We start from the raw sequence: 18,083 nt of genomic DNA, 5'->3' as shown, positions 1-18,083 counted from the left end.
ATCACAAAAGCACACTTTCTGGACCAAGACTTAGATTTCTGAGAAGCTTATTAGTGTAATTCTGTTCCATCATTTTGGCTATAGCTGTGTCTAATTTTCCTCTAGAAACTTGCATGGGGAAATGCGTTTCGGAAAGTTTCCATAGGGATTTTCGAACATGCTATGGCCAAAACAGCTGAACAGAATGACACCAAGTTTGGCAGAAAGGCATACCTTTATCCAGAAAACGTGTTTTTGTGATTTAGTGTAAATCTGTTAATTAGTTTTCAGAAATTGAAGTTTAAAATGTATAGATATTTGGACAGTCGGGCTTGCAGAAGTCCCCAGCAGTATTGAAAAAATGTAAATTAAAAAAATAAAGGTTTTGATTGTTTGAGAGGTTCCTTTTTAGGTTACAGCCTACAAGGCAGCACAGCTGTTTGGTATGTGAAAGACATCTGGGGGAGTTTCAGAAAGTTGACCTGGGAATGCATTCTGCCCATTGCTTGCCATTGGCTTTGTGGTTTGCAATTCACGTTTTCTGGCTTTCCATTTGCTGGCTTTATTTGCTTTAGGCTTCCCTGTTCAAGTTCGTACCTCCCGATGCCAAAGCAGTGTTTAGACTATTCTTCCACAAACTTGTTTTCTATTATAACAGGCCTGTAAATCTTATTCTTATCTTGCCACATTTGCTGGGTATTCATAGATGGCGGTAAAATGTCAAGCTGTGTGTTTGAGGGAGCCTGGTCTTGATTTTGCTTTCAACTGACTTGAAAGTGAAAGCCTTTACAGGAAAGGGGAATGCAGCATCATTTCTCCATGGAGCCTGCTCGTGCCTTTTTCAAATTTTTATTTTGGACATAGCCATCTCAAAAGGTATCTTGTTCTTCAGCTACACAAAACATTTGTGTTTCATTCGTGAGGCAAGAAGATCACTATTTGCATTGTCATGGTGGGCAGAAGCATGAACGTTTCTAAAATCATGTTTGAAAACTATTAATTACAGATGAAACAGTTCTTCATGTGAATGAAATAAATTTTTGGATTTTTTGCAGAGGCTTTTTAATATTTAACACGATTTTTCAAAAATGTCTTTACAAATGAAGGTGGCCTGAAAGATATGTGTGGAGGATACCCTTGTTACTTTCTTTCTTTCATGTCGAACATTGATTAACTTGTAAATAAATGCTTGCCCATTTTTAATGGGGGGCATGCAAAGTTCAGGATGGCGCTTGTGAACCACACTGACTTAGTCTGATGTACTTGTACTACCAAGATAAAACAGTTCTGTGTGTGAATTAAATACATTTTTGGATTTTTTTGCAGAGACATTTACATATTTAATAAGTTTTTTCCAAAAATCGTCTTTTTTGATGCGTCTGTTTAATTTGTGAAACTGCCTTTTTTAGGAAAAAAAGTACAAAACCCGATTTCAGTCTCAGCTTCAGCCCAACATATGGTGATCTTGGGCAATTTACACTGTTTATGGCCCTTTCACTGTCAGGCACAGGACAAGATATTTTCACAGGGAAGAGCCAGCACAATTTAATAATGCTTGGTTTCACTTTGATGTGTAAAGCATATGCTATCTGTGAAAACTCATTTTGGAGAACTGGATAATTTTAAAAGCACTTTTTATGAAATCATTTGTGTTAATGTTTAGCTACACAATTATGTATTCCATTGGCAACTGTACCTTTTTCTGAACACATATATTACTGCATATAAACAATTTCCTCATTTGTCTTAGCAGGCACTAGGCTCATGATTTGGATGGTGCAGCAGGTGCTGTGGCACAGGGGCCAAATGCTTTAGGAAACCTGCTGAACTCTGATTACTGCTATATTTTACTACTAAACAAGCACTCACTGGTTCAGTTACCTTGCAGGCACTAGGGTCATGATTTGAATGGTACAGCAGGTGCAGTGGCACAGAGGCCAAAAAGTCTAGGAAACCCACTGAATACCCATTATTACTATATTTTATTACTACCCCCAACTCAGAACCAGCTGTGGCTGATATCTCCCCACTTCCTAGCTACGGTCTGCTGTCCCAGTGCTCCCTGTGGTGCAGTGTGAACCCTGCCTTCTTTACCGCAGCCACACTTCCTAACCCTTCGTCTATCCCTTCATGGGCTTCCTCCCTCGCATGAATTACAGGATGCTGAGCTGATGCTGAGACTCAAACCCGGCTCTGCAAGTCTGCAGCTCTTTTCCGTTACTTCACATCTTTATTGTAGTCATCTGCAACATGTACAAAAAATATTGACAAAGACAACAGATTTCCCATAGGCCAATGCTTGTTCTTTATTATTTCATATATTACGATCTTGAAATACATACCTTTAGGATGTGTGGTGTACGAAAACTTCTTCAACATTTGATTTTACTAAAATATTGTCCATGTAGAATAGCAACGCAGGCCATTCTCACTGTGTGAGAGTCGGTGACCTTAACCATTACACCACAGGTGGCTCCTTATACTGCTGTTTCCAGATATAACTATGACATTCACCCCACCATGTGATAAATAACAAACATGAATGTTCCATCACTAGGAAGGCTAAACAGTCAAAACACTAGTGAATAAACAAACACAGTGCCAAGAAATACTAGAATTAGGTAACTATAACATTGTACCAAGCATATTGTTAGCTTGATGCTTTAAAATCATTGCATGGAGAGACCACTGCAATGATAATCTCCCTCTCTCTTCCATTCCCCAATGGTATGGAAAAGAGAGAGAGAGAGTAACAGCCCCCCCTCTAAAGAGGATTGGCCCTGGGAGGTGGTGGTCCCCGGGCTCAGGGTTCAGAAACAGACCCCCTTCATTTTTTTATTGTAGCCCCGGGGAGGTGGAGGTCCCCAGGGCAGCGGGTGGCGGGGTGGGCAGCCTCCTACATTAATTTGAATTAGTTCCGGGTAGGTGCCGGTCCCTGGGCAGGGTTTCCGAAATTGACCCCCCCATTAATTCATTAGAGTCTGGGGAGGTGGTGGTCCCCATGGCAACGGGGAAGCCAGGAGGGCCCCCGCATTATTTCAATTAGTGGACCGAGGAGGTGGAGTTCCCCGGGGTGGGGCCCAAAATGGACCTTTCTGATTATAACATTATAGCCCCGGAGGTAACGGTCCCCTGGGCAGCGGGGGAACAAGTGCCCCCCCTGCATTAATTTGAATTAGTGTCCCGGGGAGGTAGTAGTCCCGTGGGCAGGCGGTTCGAAACAGTCTTCCGTGATTATTTCATTATAGCCCTGGGGAGTTATCAGTCCCTGGGGCAGAGGGAGGCCATGCAGTCCCCGCATTATATTTCAATAAAACTCTGGGGGGGTGATGGTCCCGGGGCAGCAATAAGCCCTGGAGTGGGGCCTCATGCGCCCCCTCCTTATTTTTTTATATGCCTCCGGGACCTCACCCACCCTGGGGCTCTAAAAAACAAGTGTGGGAGACTGCGTCTGTTTTTTTTTTTTTTTTTGACCGCAAATTTGCAGCGACGCTACAAATTCACTGCATTTTTTTAAAGTGCTTTTGTGCCCTGGGGGGTCCCTCTGTGACCCCAACAAGAGAGCTGAGGAGTCAGGGTTACTCTATCCTGGCACCTTTTCCTTTTTTGTTGCATTTTTTTGCTAGGACTCAGCTGAAGTCGAGTTCCAAGATGGCTGCCAACACTTCCTGATTTGAAGTGTTGGCAGCAAATCAGAGTTATGCATTTGCTGTTCACGAGCTCTTAATCTTTGTGAAGTCATCACAAAGAGTTTGTGACCTCAGATATATAAATTTCTTTGCCCTTTAATATCTCAAAAACTACTGAAGGAATTTACACCAAATAAGCGAAAGAACAATCTTCATACTGAAAGCTAACTTTCTTCTAATCTTGGTGTAATTCCGTCCAGTGGCCCGGGCTGTAGTCATGTCCAAAGTTCCTATGGGAATTAACATGGGAAATGCAACTTTTTTGACCCCCCCTTTTTCTCAGCCCCACTTGACAGATCACCCCAAAACTTTCCGTGGGCAACATGAATCACGTGCACACTTTTTTTAGGAAACTTTTGTGAAGATTCCTCAAACGGTGCCAAAGATATAGTCAAGTCAAAAATGCTTTTCTATGGAAAAACAGTCCTAACTATAACTACCTACTGGCAACCAGCAGTAGCTAATATATATATATATATACCGCACGCAGAGAGCAGCATCTTATGCTGCTACCTGCGTGCGGGAGCAATGCCAGCTTTAACAGGATAGGGGGAGCTGGCAGGGACCGTGAGGGCATTGAGGCTCCCACTGTTGCCCCCATCAAAGCAAACTGGGTGCTCAGGGTGGGGCCATGGCACCCACCATGACGTGGCCAGGCCCTGGGCATTGGGGGTCCACGGGGAAAATCGGCCCAGGGAGAGGGGGGATGTAAGGAGACGTAACTGTTTTTTCAATGTACCTGCTCTGTGGTTTCCCTACCCTAAATATTTTTTTAAATCTTGATTTCTCAAAAACTACTGAACAGATTTATGCTAAATCATACAAATCATGCTTTCTCAACCAAAATCTAGCTTTCTGCCAAATTTGGTGTATTTCCGTTCAGCCGCTTTGGCTGGAACTATTTCTAATTTCCCAATGTAAAAAAAATGGGAAAACGCATTTTAGGAACTCACTTTTTCTCAACCCTGCCTTCACAGATCACCCCAAAATTTTCCAGGAAGCAGCTGAGGTGGATGAATGTGTTTTTTGGAAAGTTTCATGAAGATTCCTCACACTCTTACAAAAGTTATTAGCAAATCAAAAAAAAAAAAATCCTATGGAACTGTCACTCTAACTATACCTGTCCAGTGGTGACAGCCACTGGGTAATAAATATATATTTCCATAAACCACACAACACCTATGCAAAGCAAAACTTGCACACAAATTGCAATGCTAAACTACTCCCCCTTCAGGAAGCAGATGCAGTTGCTAATGTCAGAAATGATCTTACAAGTCAACCGTCAGATTACATACCATATTACCATTAGCATTCAAAGAGATTACTATCATTGGGGTATGGTTCATTAGTTGCAAAGTGTGTTGTTATTTAATGGAAGTGTGTTTTTGGTGCTGTTACCTTTTGGTATTGGGTGTGCAACTCCAAACGTTAACTGAATGGAAGCTGGAGTCAGGTAATTTAATCATTTTCTGGTGTGTTCAAATGGTAAGTAAAAGTAAGACGCACAACGTGTCTCAAAGCTTTTATTTCAAGTTGACCAAAAAATATTAAGATACTCTACCTACTCCATAAGATCAAGGAGAGGTGACATACATAAGAAGGAATTTAGTTTAGGCAGGAAACAAGAGAAGGCAGAGAGAGGGGAAAAAGTGTAAAGGTGACTCATGGGACCTAGGAAAACACCAGGCGGCCTCCTCCGTATGGGCAGAGGAGCGTGGCCCTGCACCCCCACGCCAGCAGCATCCGCTGCAAATCCTTTCCATGTGAAAGGGGTGGGGCATTGGGGGTGATGAGCTGAGGGCAGTGCAATGTGCACTCCTCTCAGAGCGCATGTGTGTTTGGCCATCTCAGGCCGGCCAAACACACATGCGCACGGGCTCTCCCCAGCCCAGCAACACGGTTGCTGGGCTGGAGAAAGAATGCACAGGCACCCAGTCTGCCTGGGAGCGCCCTGGCTGGGCACTCCCAGCCAATCCTGACACTGCTCTGTGGAGTGTCAGGATTGGCGCAGGGCAGGCTGGGAGCCTGTGCGTGCAGTAGCGACGGGAAAGGAGCGGCACGGGAGCAAAGCAGGTAAGTGATTTAAAACAAAAATGTAATTAATTTTTTCCTGCGGCCCTCCGCAACCGCCCCCCCACGCCTCACGCCCTGCCTCGTCCCAGCCACACGAGTCGCTCCTGCAAAAGACCTGCCTGTAACTCTGGACTGGGTTTCCACTGTGTCATCCTTAGTACCCTCACCTCAAGAGTCACACCAGGCATGCAAACACCATGCTAGCGGAGACCTCTTCCATTTACTTAGTCATGCTTCTGCTGTCGCTGCAAATCAAACACCGCTGGTGCTGTTTCTTTATACTGTGTCACTGACTGCACTGTCCTTAAACATGAATTGCATACATAGGGGAGCCCGAGATACCCAAAAGGTTAACTACCCTGACCTCTCTGAAACTGATTAAGTGGAATCACATGCTCCACGAGTTGAGCTACAACGCAATAGTCAACTCACATGAGCTTCATGTTTAAGTGTGTCAAAGGATACTTCTTGTGCATTCAGCATTCTAAACAGGGATAGAACGGGATTTCATGCAAGAGCCTTTGATGTTAGCACAGTACTTTAGATTCAAATCTTGTGATCCACCTTGTAATGATCTCCAATTAGGATCCATTTAGTCGCCACACACATTTGTATTATACATATCTAACCAGTCTTTGATCACTTTTCTCCCTCAATATTCCGGCAACACATATAAACGGTCAGAATTAGCATTTCCAAGCTGACTTGTTTCTTTTTAGATGAGGCACTTGTGTATTTCTGTCTGACTTTTAATGGGACCAAGGCTGCTGTGCCTTTCACAGGACGCCCTTTCTGCATTTTACAGAGTTTGAGCCAAGACATAAGCCACTGTGCACAGAAATAGGAAGCTAAGCATCTCCAGTGTTACATGTGACCCCCCCGTCCACCCTGCTAACAGCTCTGAGCATCCACTCAGCCCCTTCCGTCTCTCAGTGGTTACAGAATCCACTGGAATCTGAAAGCTGAGGCTCAGAAAACACTGCAAGAGAGACTTACCTCATGCAGCTGTTTGTGAAAAAATACACTGTTGTACAGCAGATCTAGCAATGTACCTCAGCCACTGCCTGTGAAGCAAAATCTCTCACTCTGTTATGGCGATCTCTTGCGAAGGGTCACATTTTCCCTTTAGTGCCTTGAATGGTATCCTTACATGACGTCACCGTCATAGTGCACATTGTTATTTACTCTCAGCAATATCTTTCAATCAGTCTTCATGGTGTAGTGCGTGCCCTTATTCGGTACTTGAGTGGTCAGTATCAACTTTACCATAAATAAATAGTTATAAACTATACGTTCAGGCCTTGGCCTCGCTCCACAGACTTTTCAACAGGAGGCAATGTTACCCCAATTTCAATGGTGATTATTTTTAAAAGGTTTGACCAATATGAAAAGTAGCCTGCATCACACACAACTACCTTGTAGTTTAGGAGGGATCGAAATCCCATGGACATTGCATCAAAGCCACTTCCATTTTGTACAACACCCAACACGAAATGAGAACAAGAAAGGCGATTGATGCTTAATTTATTTGTATTTACATTTGCATCTCTCTTTCCAGAGGTCCACATTCCCACAAATTGAAACATGTTATTTCACGAAGGCACACTGAATGATCAGATTACAGATATACAATGTCCTAGAAATGTCACAATTGAGACAAGAGGATAAACAGACGGAAATTCTTAGATCTAATACAGGTAACTTCTTCTCCACAGGAGCTAAATCCTAGGTTTCATCCTTTAACTGGATGGGTTTCCGGTGATATTCGCAGCCCTTCAAATACTTTAGAAGACCCGGAAGTAGTTTATTCTCAGTCACTGACATACACATCTATGGCAGAGAGTTCAGCATACATAACATCTTTATAAAAGAGAACACAACATTGTGCAACTTACACAAATAGCGCCAAGACTGATTCTAAAATGAAGACTGGGCACTATAGATAACTTTTCCTCCTTTTCATTCACTAACAATGAATGTTAATATTTGGAAAATACATAATTAATGTGCACACTGTCACATACCTTACTCAGAGATAGTTCACATACCCCTACTAAAAAATATACACGAACACTCTTTGCCTTCACGGAAGGGAGGGTATTTCCATGATTCATTTTTCGCTGAAAATATTAGATATCACCATTGATTTACTAAGGGAGCCATGATACACAAATACGTAATTTCATTCAACAGCAGATTAATCTGTACTTGGTCACAAATACGTACTGTAAACTATACAGAATGTGCAGAGAGGCTCAGATCCACATCCCTCACATTACAATTATGCAACATTATTCTCAACTTAATTCTTGGTCTAGGTACGAAATATACACAACTCTTAAATTTCTGTTAAAGAAAAGGACCACGTACTTCGAAATAGTGTTTCTATTTGTTGCACAAACATACATTCGTTGTCTTATTGAACGCGTGGCGCGCATTATGATACTACCATCAGAGTCATTCTGCAAGAATGTTATATTCACGGTGTTAACTGAATAATATAAATATATTCACTCTGTCCATCCTATAAAGATGTACTGTTCTCTGTGTCCATCCTATGAGGATATAATGTTCAGAATGTCCATCCTGTGAGGATATACACTCACTCTTCACTCCACTCCTTGGAGTGCAGTAAACTCCCCCTGCACAGCAGGACCGGCTCCAGACACCTGAATGAATATTCTCCCCTCAGAGAGGACCGAGGCCTCTAGAGAAGTCCGAAGAAATTTCCAGGCCGCAGTCCCCGCATTACCAGGGTCTCCACGGGACTCTGGGGCTGTCCTGGGCGGGCTCTTTAGTGCTGCTGGGGCAGGACGGAGGCCGAGAAGGACACACAGCCTCTGCTGCAGCCGCAGGTCTATGGAGGGCCCGCAGCAGCTTCATCCGGGTCTCTGTGGGGGCTCCGTGGAGGGAGAGGAAGTGCAGAGAGTCCTGGAGGCACCTGGAGTAACCTTCGCTGGAGGCCACGGCTGCAGGGAGAGAGGAGGGGTTAATGCTTGTACATTTTCATACCACTAAGTGAATACACAGAACAATCTTATCAGATTGCACGGCACATTTTGCAGAGAAAACTGGTACAAATAGGTCATCTACTACGCGCTCCTAGTGTGAAAAGTTGAGTTGTGGCTCTTCAAAATGTTTTTGACCTTTATTTTACATAGCAGCCTGGCACTGCATCTATGTATTCATCAGTTATGTTGCTAATTTAATAAGTAAAAACAAAACGCCAGCCAAAATAGCTCCCCGTCTCTTTCAACGCCTGCACCTTTCAGCCAAACTTGAGACTTTGATACATACAAAAGTCAAAACTTATTTCACGAGCTCTCACCTAGTGCCGGTGTCTGCATCCGCTCGGCCAGGTATCTCACGGCCATTTCCAGGATATCCGCTTTCTCTGCTTTGGGCGGAAGTTCCTGTTCCTCAAACTCTCTCTGCAGTAACATCCTCAGCTGCTCAATGCTGCTGTTGATGCGATCTCTCCTCTGCTTCTCCACCACTGGCTTCCTCAGCTGCAGGAATAAATGTGGATTTATTATTTGCTTGCAACAATCATAGAAAGTTGTCCATAATCGTTAGAATGCAATTACAGAGCATGCATTAAAAATGTGTTCTACAACAGTTTAGATTAATAAAATTAATTGAGAACTAATAACGTAATAGATTAATATGAGAATATAAATAAACGCTTGTCCTGCTGATATATTACAGGAAGAATGGATGATTTATTTAAAATTACTATTTCCCTGCAATAAAAGCATTATTATATGTATCGTTATTAATTTCCTGACTCTTACCTTTCTAATATCTCTCTCCTCGCGCTCCTCTTCATATGTCCTCAAGGTGCTGGAAGGCGCCATCTTGCCCGGTCTAGGTGAAGAGCAGGGTCTCTGAAGTGAACCCACAGTGATCTGTTTCTGAAGAGCTCGCGCCCTCCTGCCCTATTTATCCCCCTCCGCCTGCAGGGTAATGTGTGGGTCTGGGGCTGGAGAGAGGTTCCCACACTCAGCAGCCAATCAGACAGCAGCGGGGACAATATAAGTGTGGCACGTTACGGGGTGGGCGGGGGACATCTGGAGCCGACACAAAGGATCAGAGTGTGGGAAAGTCAGTTAAAGTAATATGAGCTCTGGCTTGTGTCAGTGCCCAGGGCATTTGCTACCAGCTAAAAAGCGTGTCATAAACATTAAGTAAAGGGAGGAGGGTGGTCTTTCCTGGCAGTGCTGCATGTCAGGAATGAGAGAGAAACCTTAATCAACGCGTTAAGGTCTTTCTTTTTAGACAAAGAATATTTAACAGCGTTTCACTTCAGTCAAAATGAACACGGAGAAGGGATGTTTGAAAAAACAAGAGCTTGTGATTCTCCTCTGGTAGTACCATATTTTTTTGTAAACTGATATATGTGAAGAGACGGCAGATATTTAATATACAGCAGCTATGAAGGCGAGAAAATAAACACCGCGGTAACATTTCACTTTTGTGAAACCTACACCTGTGTGAATGTGGCACCGTCTCGTGCTTAAAGTGAACGGTTTGGAGGTTGCACGGGCGCCGTTTAGGCACTCGTCTCAGATCTAACTGTCAAAGCTACAGCACGTGCCTCCCGAGCTAATTTGGAAATGTGAAAAATTCGCCCTTCATCCTCTGTTAACAAGTTTGCAAACACTCATTCTGATGCTCAAAAGTACCAAAATTATCCCTAACTGGGATCTGAACGTGTAAGCACTTTAGTCTTCAAAGCTTCTTTTCTCCCAAGCATTTAATTTGAGCGGTGGTTTGCATGTGGCGGGTCCAACACTCATTTTTGGGGACCTGTAGGGACCTATTTTTCTCATCATACATTCACCCAAGCAAAAGTGTAAAAGAAGGAGGACAAGAAAGACAGGCAAACAGTATCAAATGGAGAAACAAGGATGAACAAGCATCGGCAAAGCCAATAGGTCTCACCTATGCAAGAGCTATTGGCTTTGCTAATGTGTGTTAGCCATCGTGTACACCAGCATGGCTGCTGTTTAGCGTGGCTTAAAGTTAGAGACGTATGAAAGAGGAACAGGGAGCAGAGTGCCGTAGAGTGGAGTGATGTAGAGTGGAGTGGTGGAGAGTGAATTAGAGTGGAGCAGAGTGGAGTGTTGTAGAGTGGAGTAGTAGAGTAGGGTGTCAGAATGGAGTGGCGTAGAGCATAATAGAGTGGAGTAGAGTGTCATAGAATGAAGAGGCATAGAGTGGAGTAAAGTGTTGTGGAGTGGTGTAGAGTGTCATAGAGTAAAGTGACATTGACTGTAGAGTGTCGCAGAGAGGAGTTGCTTGGAGTAAAGTTTTATAGAACATAGTGGCATAGAGTGGAGTGCTGTGGAGTGGCATAGAGTGGAGTGACGTTGACTGTCGTAGAGAGGAATGGCGTGGAGTGTCATAGAGCATAGTGCATAGAGTTTAGTAGAGTGCCAGAGACTACGATGGAGTAGAGTGGAGTGGCGTGGAGTGGAGTAAAGTGTCAGCAAGTGGAATGTCATAGACTGAAGTAGAACAACAGAGTGTGTAGAGGTGGGAGGTGAGATCTGCTCCGCTGGCAGAGTTACCAGGGTTTTTGGCACTCTACGCTCCGCTTTTAGTGCAGAGTTCAGCCAAAAACTCTGCTAGCCTCGGAAGCGGAGCAGAGCTCACTGGCATGTCTGTGCACTGCAGCCCAGCTATGGGCCACACAGCGCAAGCACAGTCTGCGCTTGCACTGTGTAGCCCATAACTGGGCTGCACTTTACACTCTGCCCAAAATGAAGACAACATTTGCCCTACATCAGGCAAGGAGCCCCCTCACTAAGGCTTTGTTTTCTGCTGGTCGGCGGTGTGGAGCTGCTGCAAGCTGCTGCTGAGGGCACCAGCGCCTGATCCAGGCCTCCCTTCCTTTCACTGTCCTCAGCAGCCCCGGGGCAGGGGCAGAGGGAGGCAGAGAGCCAGGCCACTGGACCCAGACAGCACTCAGCCACAGGATACTCTGACCTGACCTTCGTTTCGCTTTCTATGTGTACACAGGGGCGGGCACTGGGCATGGACAGTATTTACACATAAGGGGGGTTCTGTGCTTGGAAAAAAGGAAACTTGCAGTCAGAGCTCTAATTGAAAATAATTTGACTCCCCAGAGTCCCTGGGAAAGGAAGTGGTGTAATGGGGTACGCTGCTGATGCCAGCAGTGAGAGCTGGAGCCCCGGGGAGCATCAGCTGCTGAGAGGTAGTCTGGCAGCCCCACCAAATAGATCTGTGTATTGCCTGAGAGAGTGCCTTAGAGCACAGTGGCAAGCAAGGCTTTGGCACTGAGTGAAAATACCAAGTTGCTGGTGGTGAGCAGGTTTACTACTGCTTGTGCTGGGCCCTAAAGAAAGGGTGGTCTGGGGCTGTGTGTACGTGCAGAGGAAGCAATTGCAAGGCTGGTGCAAGTCAGGGGGCGTGCATGGCCCTCCATAGCAAGTTTCTGAAGGAGGGCAGTTGGTGAAGGAAAGTGTGCAGGTGTGGTTGAGAGCAGCAGGCTCCAGAGAGGTCTGAAACGTCAGCTTTTTCAGCATACTCTGGCCTGAATGTACCTGATCTCGGAAGCGCTAAGCAGGGTTGGGTCTGCTTGGCCCATCCCTGCTAGGCACTTCCAAATTGGACACATTCAGGCCAGGGTGGTAGGGCAGGCGGCATTCTGCTGCACGCAAAACTCCATGGAATTTCACCAAATTTCTACATAACTCTACGGAATTCAGCGGGGTAGAACTCTGTGAGCTCCGTCCACCCCTAGTAGTGTGCCACAGAGTAGAGTGTCGTAGAGTGTCATGGAGTAGAGTTGAGTGTCGGAGACTGGAGTGGTATAAAGTGAAGTGGTGTGGTTTAGAGTGGACTGGTGTGGAGTATCATAGGTTGAAGAGGCATCAAGTGGCAGAGTGGAGTAGGGTGTCATAGTGTGGAGTGGCATATAGTGGTGTGAAGTGGAGTTGAGTAGAGTATCATAGAATAGAGCTGAATAGAATGGAGTGCTGGTGGGCTGAGTGGCATAGAATGGAGTAGTGTAGAGTGAAGTACAGTGGTGTGGAGTAGTGAAGTAGAGTGGCATGGAGTTGAGTGATGTAGAGTGGAGGTCAGTGTTGTACAATGGAGTGACAAAGAGTGGAATAGATTAGAGTGGAGTGGTGTAGTTTGGAGTGTCATAGATGGAGGAGAGTGTTGTAGAGTGAAGTAGAGTGTCATAGAGTGGAGTGGCATAAAGTGGAGTAAAGTATTGTAGAATGGAATGGCATAGAGTACATTTGAGTGTTGTAGAATGGAGAATCATGGTGTTTAACAGGCTGCAGTGGTGTGGAGTATGGTAAAGTATCGTAGAGTGTAGTGAGTGTCAGAGTAGAGTGTCAGAGTGCAGTAGAGTGTCATAGAGTGGAGCTGTGCAAAGTGAAGTAGAGTAGTGTTGAGTGTCGTAGAGTGTCACAGGTTGGAGTAGACAGTCAAAGTGTGGAGTAGAGTGTCTTGGAGAGGAGTAGAGTGTCATGGAGTGGAATGGGGTAGAGTGAAGTAAAGTGCATAGAGTGAAGTAGATTGTCACAGAGTTGAGTGAAATGAAGTTGAGTGACGTAGAGTGGAGCAGAGTGAAGTGGCATAGAGTGGAGTAGAGTTTTGTAGATTGGAGATTGGAGTGGAGTAGAGTGTTGTAGAGTGGAATGGCATAGAATGGAGTAGAGTAAAGTGTCATAATCAAATTGCTGAGTGCGCGACAAGCAATGGTTCAGTGTTTTTTACAATCTCTCCCTTACATTGGAAAGTAGACTCTGCTAGCCTGTCTGTATCCAAGGAGATTCTGAATAGAGCAGCAGCTCCCTCATCCCTTCCCACAGGGGCTGGGCCTTGCTGATTGGGTTTCTGAGTTCCAGGCAACCTGAGCCCTCCTCCCACACCTGCCCTGGCCCCTTAAGTTTATGGAGGGAACCCCAAGACAGCCACCTCCATTTTGTGAGCCCAGCTTTTTTCCTGCACCCTAATACAGCCCAGTGATCCAGGATTCCTAGGAGATCTAGGTAAGGAGCCCCAGACTTATCTGGGAAATCCTATTATTTGTTTAAAAGTGTTTTCCACTGCTACCCGTGCCTGTTTACTGTAGACTTTCTGTGTTTCAGGCAGCTTTTAAAGTGCTGTTTTGTGGCCATGACTGTTTGAAATTTCCCTCCTAGTTTGCAGCAAAAGACAGCATAAAGTCCCCCCTTCTTTTTCAAGTAAAAAGGCTACATACACCTCAGTGGCTAATCAGAGTGTGTTTAGGAGACTGCTTAATCTATCTGTTTCTGTGTTTTTTACAATCTCTCTCTTACCTTGGAAAGTAGACTCTGCTAGCTTGGAAGTGCGGATTCAGCCTGTCTGTATCCAAGGAGATTCTGAATAGAGCAGCAGCTCCCTCCTCCTTTCCCACAGGGGCTGGTGCTTCAGTTAACTTGACCCTTATACAGGTTTCTATTGGTTGTTGCACATGGTGTTATGATAGGTTGTTGGGGTTGGTCTTTCTATTTGATTAGGGATTAGGGTTGGGTTGGTGATTGGTACGAGGGTTGAGATTCCTATTGGCTCCTGGTTTTTAGGGTTGGGGTTGTGATTGGTAGTCAGGATTAGGGGTATGATTGTTGAATATGGTTGAGTCTCCCATTGGGTGTGAGATTTAGGGTTACAAATCTGATTGGTTAGGGATAGGATTAGGTTTCTATTGGCCAGTAGGGCTATTTAAACCTAGGGCTCAGTGAATCTCAGCCCGGGGGTCAAGCCTAAGGGCGGAAAGGACAAGGTCAGTTGCCTGTTTGGGCCTGTTCGGGACTTGCCAGAGCTAGGGCCAGAAATGCTTCCCAATTTTCCATTTCACAGGAAGGACCTTACTGCCTACACATCCATAAACCTGCAAACACATTATCAGCAAAGACATCCAACTCATGCATCAAAAACTGACCTCAGATAGATTGCAATGTCTCATCAACCAACACAAAACCCACATACCACACCTATACACATATCCACCACAACTACAACATTAAAACACCTTAATTCTCACGGCAAACACAACTCTGTCCAATCCCAATAGCACAACTTGCCATCGCCCACACAGCACAAAACCACATTATACATTACTTTCAGCCATCCAGATTCACATTCCCTGTTCATACAAACCAACAGCACTATCCTCTATTTGCGCCTGCCAAACCCCCTTTCATCATGACTATACCTAAACCCAGACTTCCAACACACCATCTACAAACACCCTTCCCCTCTCTTCACCAATTACACACAACCATACAATCCTCTCACTCCACTCCACTTCACATATTACCTCTTCCAATCGTCACAACTAACACAAACTCGCCTGACACACATCCATCCCCTCTTACACACATCATACACTCATCTCCAAAACACATCAACACCCCCTGTAAATCTCTAATACCACTCACCAGCATTAACTCACGTACATATCCTTCACAGAAAACGACAACATCAATATCCCCTCTCACTATTCCACAAAAAAATACAGACCACACACATCAGCACATCAAAATAACACAAACATCCATCATACTTTCCCTCACACCCACTCCCACCCTCATGACTTTACAGAGAATGCAAATCCTGACCAATCTATACCCCTACATTCTCACTCTTCACAAACATCTACCACAAGCACCCCAACACAGCAACATTTATTCACCCGCCTCTCATCCATTGCACAATTTAGACCCTTACATTATGATCCACATGCTCCTCCACCATCCCAAACACATACTCCTTCCACACTAAACAGACGCAAACAAAATAAACGAAATGCCACTCTTAACACCTTCGCACCCCCTTGTCTATTACATAATAAGGCTACTGTAGGGGTACTTACACTCTGCACCAGGTCCAGTTATCCCTTATTAGTGTAGAAGAGGTGTTTCTAGCAGCTTAGGCTGATAGAAGGTAGCTATAGCAGAACAGCTTAGGCTGAACTAGGAGACATGCAAAGCTCCTACTATACCACTGGTGTCATATGCACAATATCATAAGAAAACACAATACACAGATATACTAAAAATAAAGGTACTTAATTTTTATGACAATATGCCAAAAGTATCTCAGTGAGTACCCTCAGTATGAGGATGCCAAATATACACAAGATATATGTACACAATACCAAAAATATGCAGTAGTAGCAAAAGGAAGTATTGCAAGCAGTGTAAAGTTACAGTAGATTGCAATAGGAGCACATAGGTATAGGGGCAACACAAACCATATACTCCAGAAGTGGAATGCGAACCATGAATGGACCACAAACCTATGTGAGCTTGTAGAGGGTCGCTGGGACTGTAAGAAAACAGTGAGGGTTAGAAAAATAGCCCACCCCAAGACCCTGTAAGGTAGGTGTAAAGTGCACCTACAACCCCCAGAGAGCACAGAAGTCGTGATAGGGGGATTCTGCAAGGAAAACCAACACCAGCAATGCAACAACAGTGGATTTCCGGACCTGAGTACCTGTAAGACAAGGGGACCAAGTCCAAGAGTCGCGACAGTGTCGAGAGTGGGCAGGAGCCCAGGAAATGCCAGCTGAGGGTGCAAGGAAGTTGCCCCCGGATGGAAGAAGCTTGGTGTTTTGCAAGAACGAAGAGGACTAGGAACTTCCCCTTTGGAGGATGGATGTCCCACGTCGTGAAGAAGTTTGCAGAGGTGTTCCCACACAGACAGACCGCAAACAAGCCTTGCTAGCTGCAAGGGTCGCAGTTAGGGTTTTTGGATGCTGCTGTGGCCCAGGAGGGACCAGGATGTCGCCACTTGGATGAGGAGACAGAGGGGGCACCCAGCAAGTCAGTGAGCCCTCACAGAAGCAGGCAGCACCCGCAGAAGTACCGGAACAGGCACTTAGATAAGAAGTGAACCGGAGTCCACCCGAAATCAGAAAAGGGAGTCCCACGATGCCGGAGGACAACTCAGAAGGTTGTGCACTGCAGGTTAGAGTGTCGGGGACCCAGGCTTGGCTTTGCACGAAGGAAATCCTGGAAGAGTGCACAGGAGCCAGAGCAGCTGCAAATCACGCGGTACCCAGCAATGCAGTCTAGCGTGGGGAGTCAAGGACTTACCTCCAGGACTGAAGAGTCACTGGACTGTGGGAGTCACTTGGACAGAGTTGCTGAGTTCCAGGGACGAGCGCTCGTCATGCTGAGGGGGGACCCAGAGGACCGGTGATGCAGTCTTTTGTTGCCTGCGGTTGCAGGGGGAAGATTCCGTCGACCCACAGTAGATTTCTTCAGAGCTCCTGGTGCAAGAAGGAGGCAGGCTACCCCCAGAGTATGCACCACCAGGAAACAGGCGAGAAAGCCGGCAGGATGAAGCGATACAAGGTTGCAGTAGTCGTCTTTGCTACTTTGTTGCGGTTTTGCAGGCGTCCTGAGCAGTCAGCGGTCGATCCTTTGGCAGAAGGTGAAGAGGGAGATGCAGAGGAACTCTGGTGAACTCTTGCATTCGGTATCTGAAGAATTCCCCAAAGCAGGGACCCTAAATAGCCAGAAAAGGAGGTTTGGCTGCCTAGGAAGGAGGATAGGCTAGTAAGAAAGGTAAGAGGCTATCAGAAGGAGTCTCTGACGTCACCTGAGGACACTGGCAACTCAGAGCAGTCCAGTGTGCCAGCAACACCTCTGTTTCCAAGATGGCAGAGGTCTGGGGCACACTGGAGGAGCTCTGAGCACCTCCCTGGGAGGTGCAGGTCAGGGGAGTGGTCACTCCCCTTTCCTTTGTCCAGTTTCGTGCCAGAGCAGGGCTGGGGGATCCCTAAACCGGTGTAGACTGGCTTATGCAGAGATGGGCAGCGTCTGTGCCCATCAAAGCATTTCCAGAGGCTGGGGGAGGCTACTCCTCCCCAGCCTTCACACCTATTTCCAAAGGGAGAGGGTGTTACACCCTCTCTCAGAGAAAATCCTTTGTTCTGCCTTCCTGGGCCAGGGCTGCCTGGACCCCAGGAGGGCAGAAACCTGTCTGAAGGGTTGGCAGCAGCAGCAGCTGCAGTGGAGACCCCGGAAAGGCAGTTTGGCACCATGATCTTAGACATGTTACATGGCCATGTTCGGAGTTACCATTGTGACGCTATACATAGGTAGTGACCTATTTATAGTGCACGCGTGAAATTATGTCCCCGCACTCACAAAGTCTGGGGAATTTGCCCTGAACGATGTGGGGGCACCTTGGCTAGTGCCAGGGTGCCCACACACTGAGTAACTTTGCACCCAACCTCCACCAGGTGAAGGTTAGACATATAGGTGACTTGTAAGTTACGTAAGTGCAGTGGTAAATGGCTGTGAAATAACGTGACCGTTATTACAC

At 45.7% G+C, this 18,083-nt stretch overlaps 1 protein-coding gene across 1 annotated transcript; it reads right to left on the bottom strand.

The window, feature by feature from the left end:
- Nucleotides 1-7,249: 7,249 nt before the first annotated feature.
- LOC138300632 (transcription factor HES-5-like) lies at nucleotides 7,250-9,651 on the bottom strand. Its single transcript, XM_069240244.1, has 3 exons — nucleotides 9,536-9,651; nucleotides 9,070-9,250; nucleotides 7,250-8,710 (listed from the first exon to the last, which is right to left on the bottom strand). The coding sequence occupies exons 1-3, from the start codon at nucleotides 9,596-9,598 to the stop codon at nucleotides 8,490-8,492; spliced, it is 465 nt and encodes a 154-aa protein (XP_069096345.1). The 5' UTR covers nucleotides 9,599-9,651; the 3' UTR covers nucleotides 7,250-8,489.
- Between the last annotated feature and the right edge of the window lie 8,432 nt (nucleotides 9,652-18,083).

This window comes from Pleurodeles waltl, chromosome 6 (assembly GCF_031143425.1).
Source record: "Pleurodeles waltl isolate 20211129_DDA chromosome 6, aPleWal1.hap1.20221129, whole genome shotgun sequence".
NCBI lineage: Eukaryota > Metazoa > Chordata > Amphibia > Caudata > Salamandridae > Pleurodeles > Pleurodeles waltl.
The sequence above is the reverse complement of the archived record's forward strand: the minus strand, read 5'-3'. Positions and strand labels throughout refer to the sequence as shown.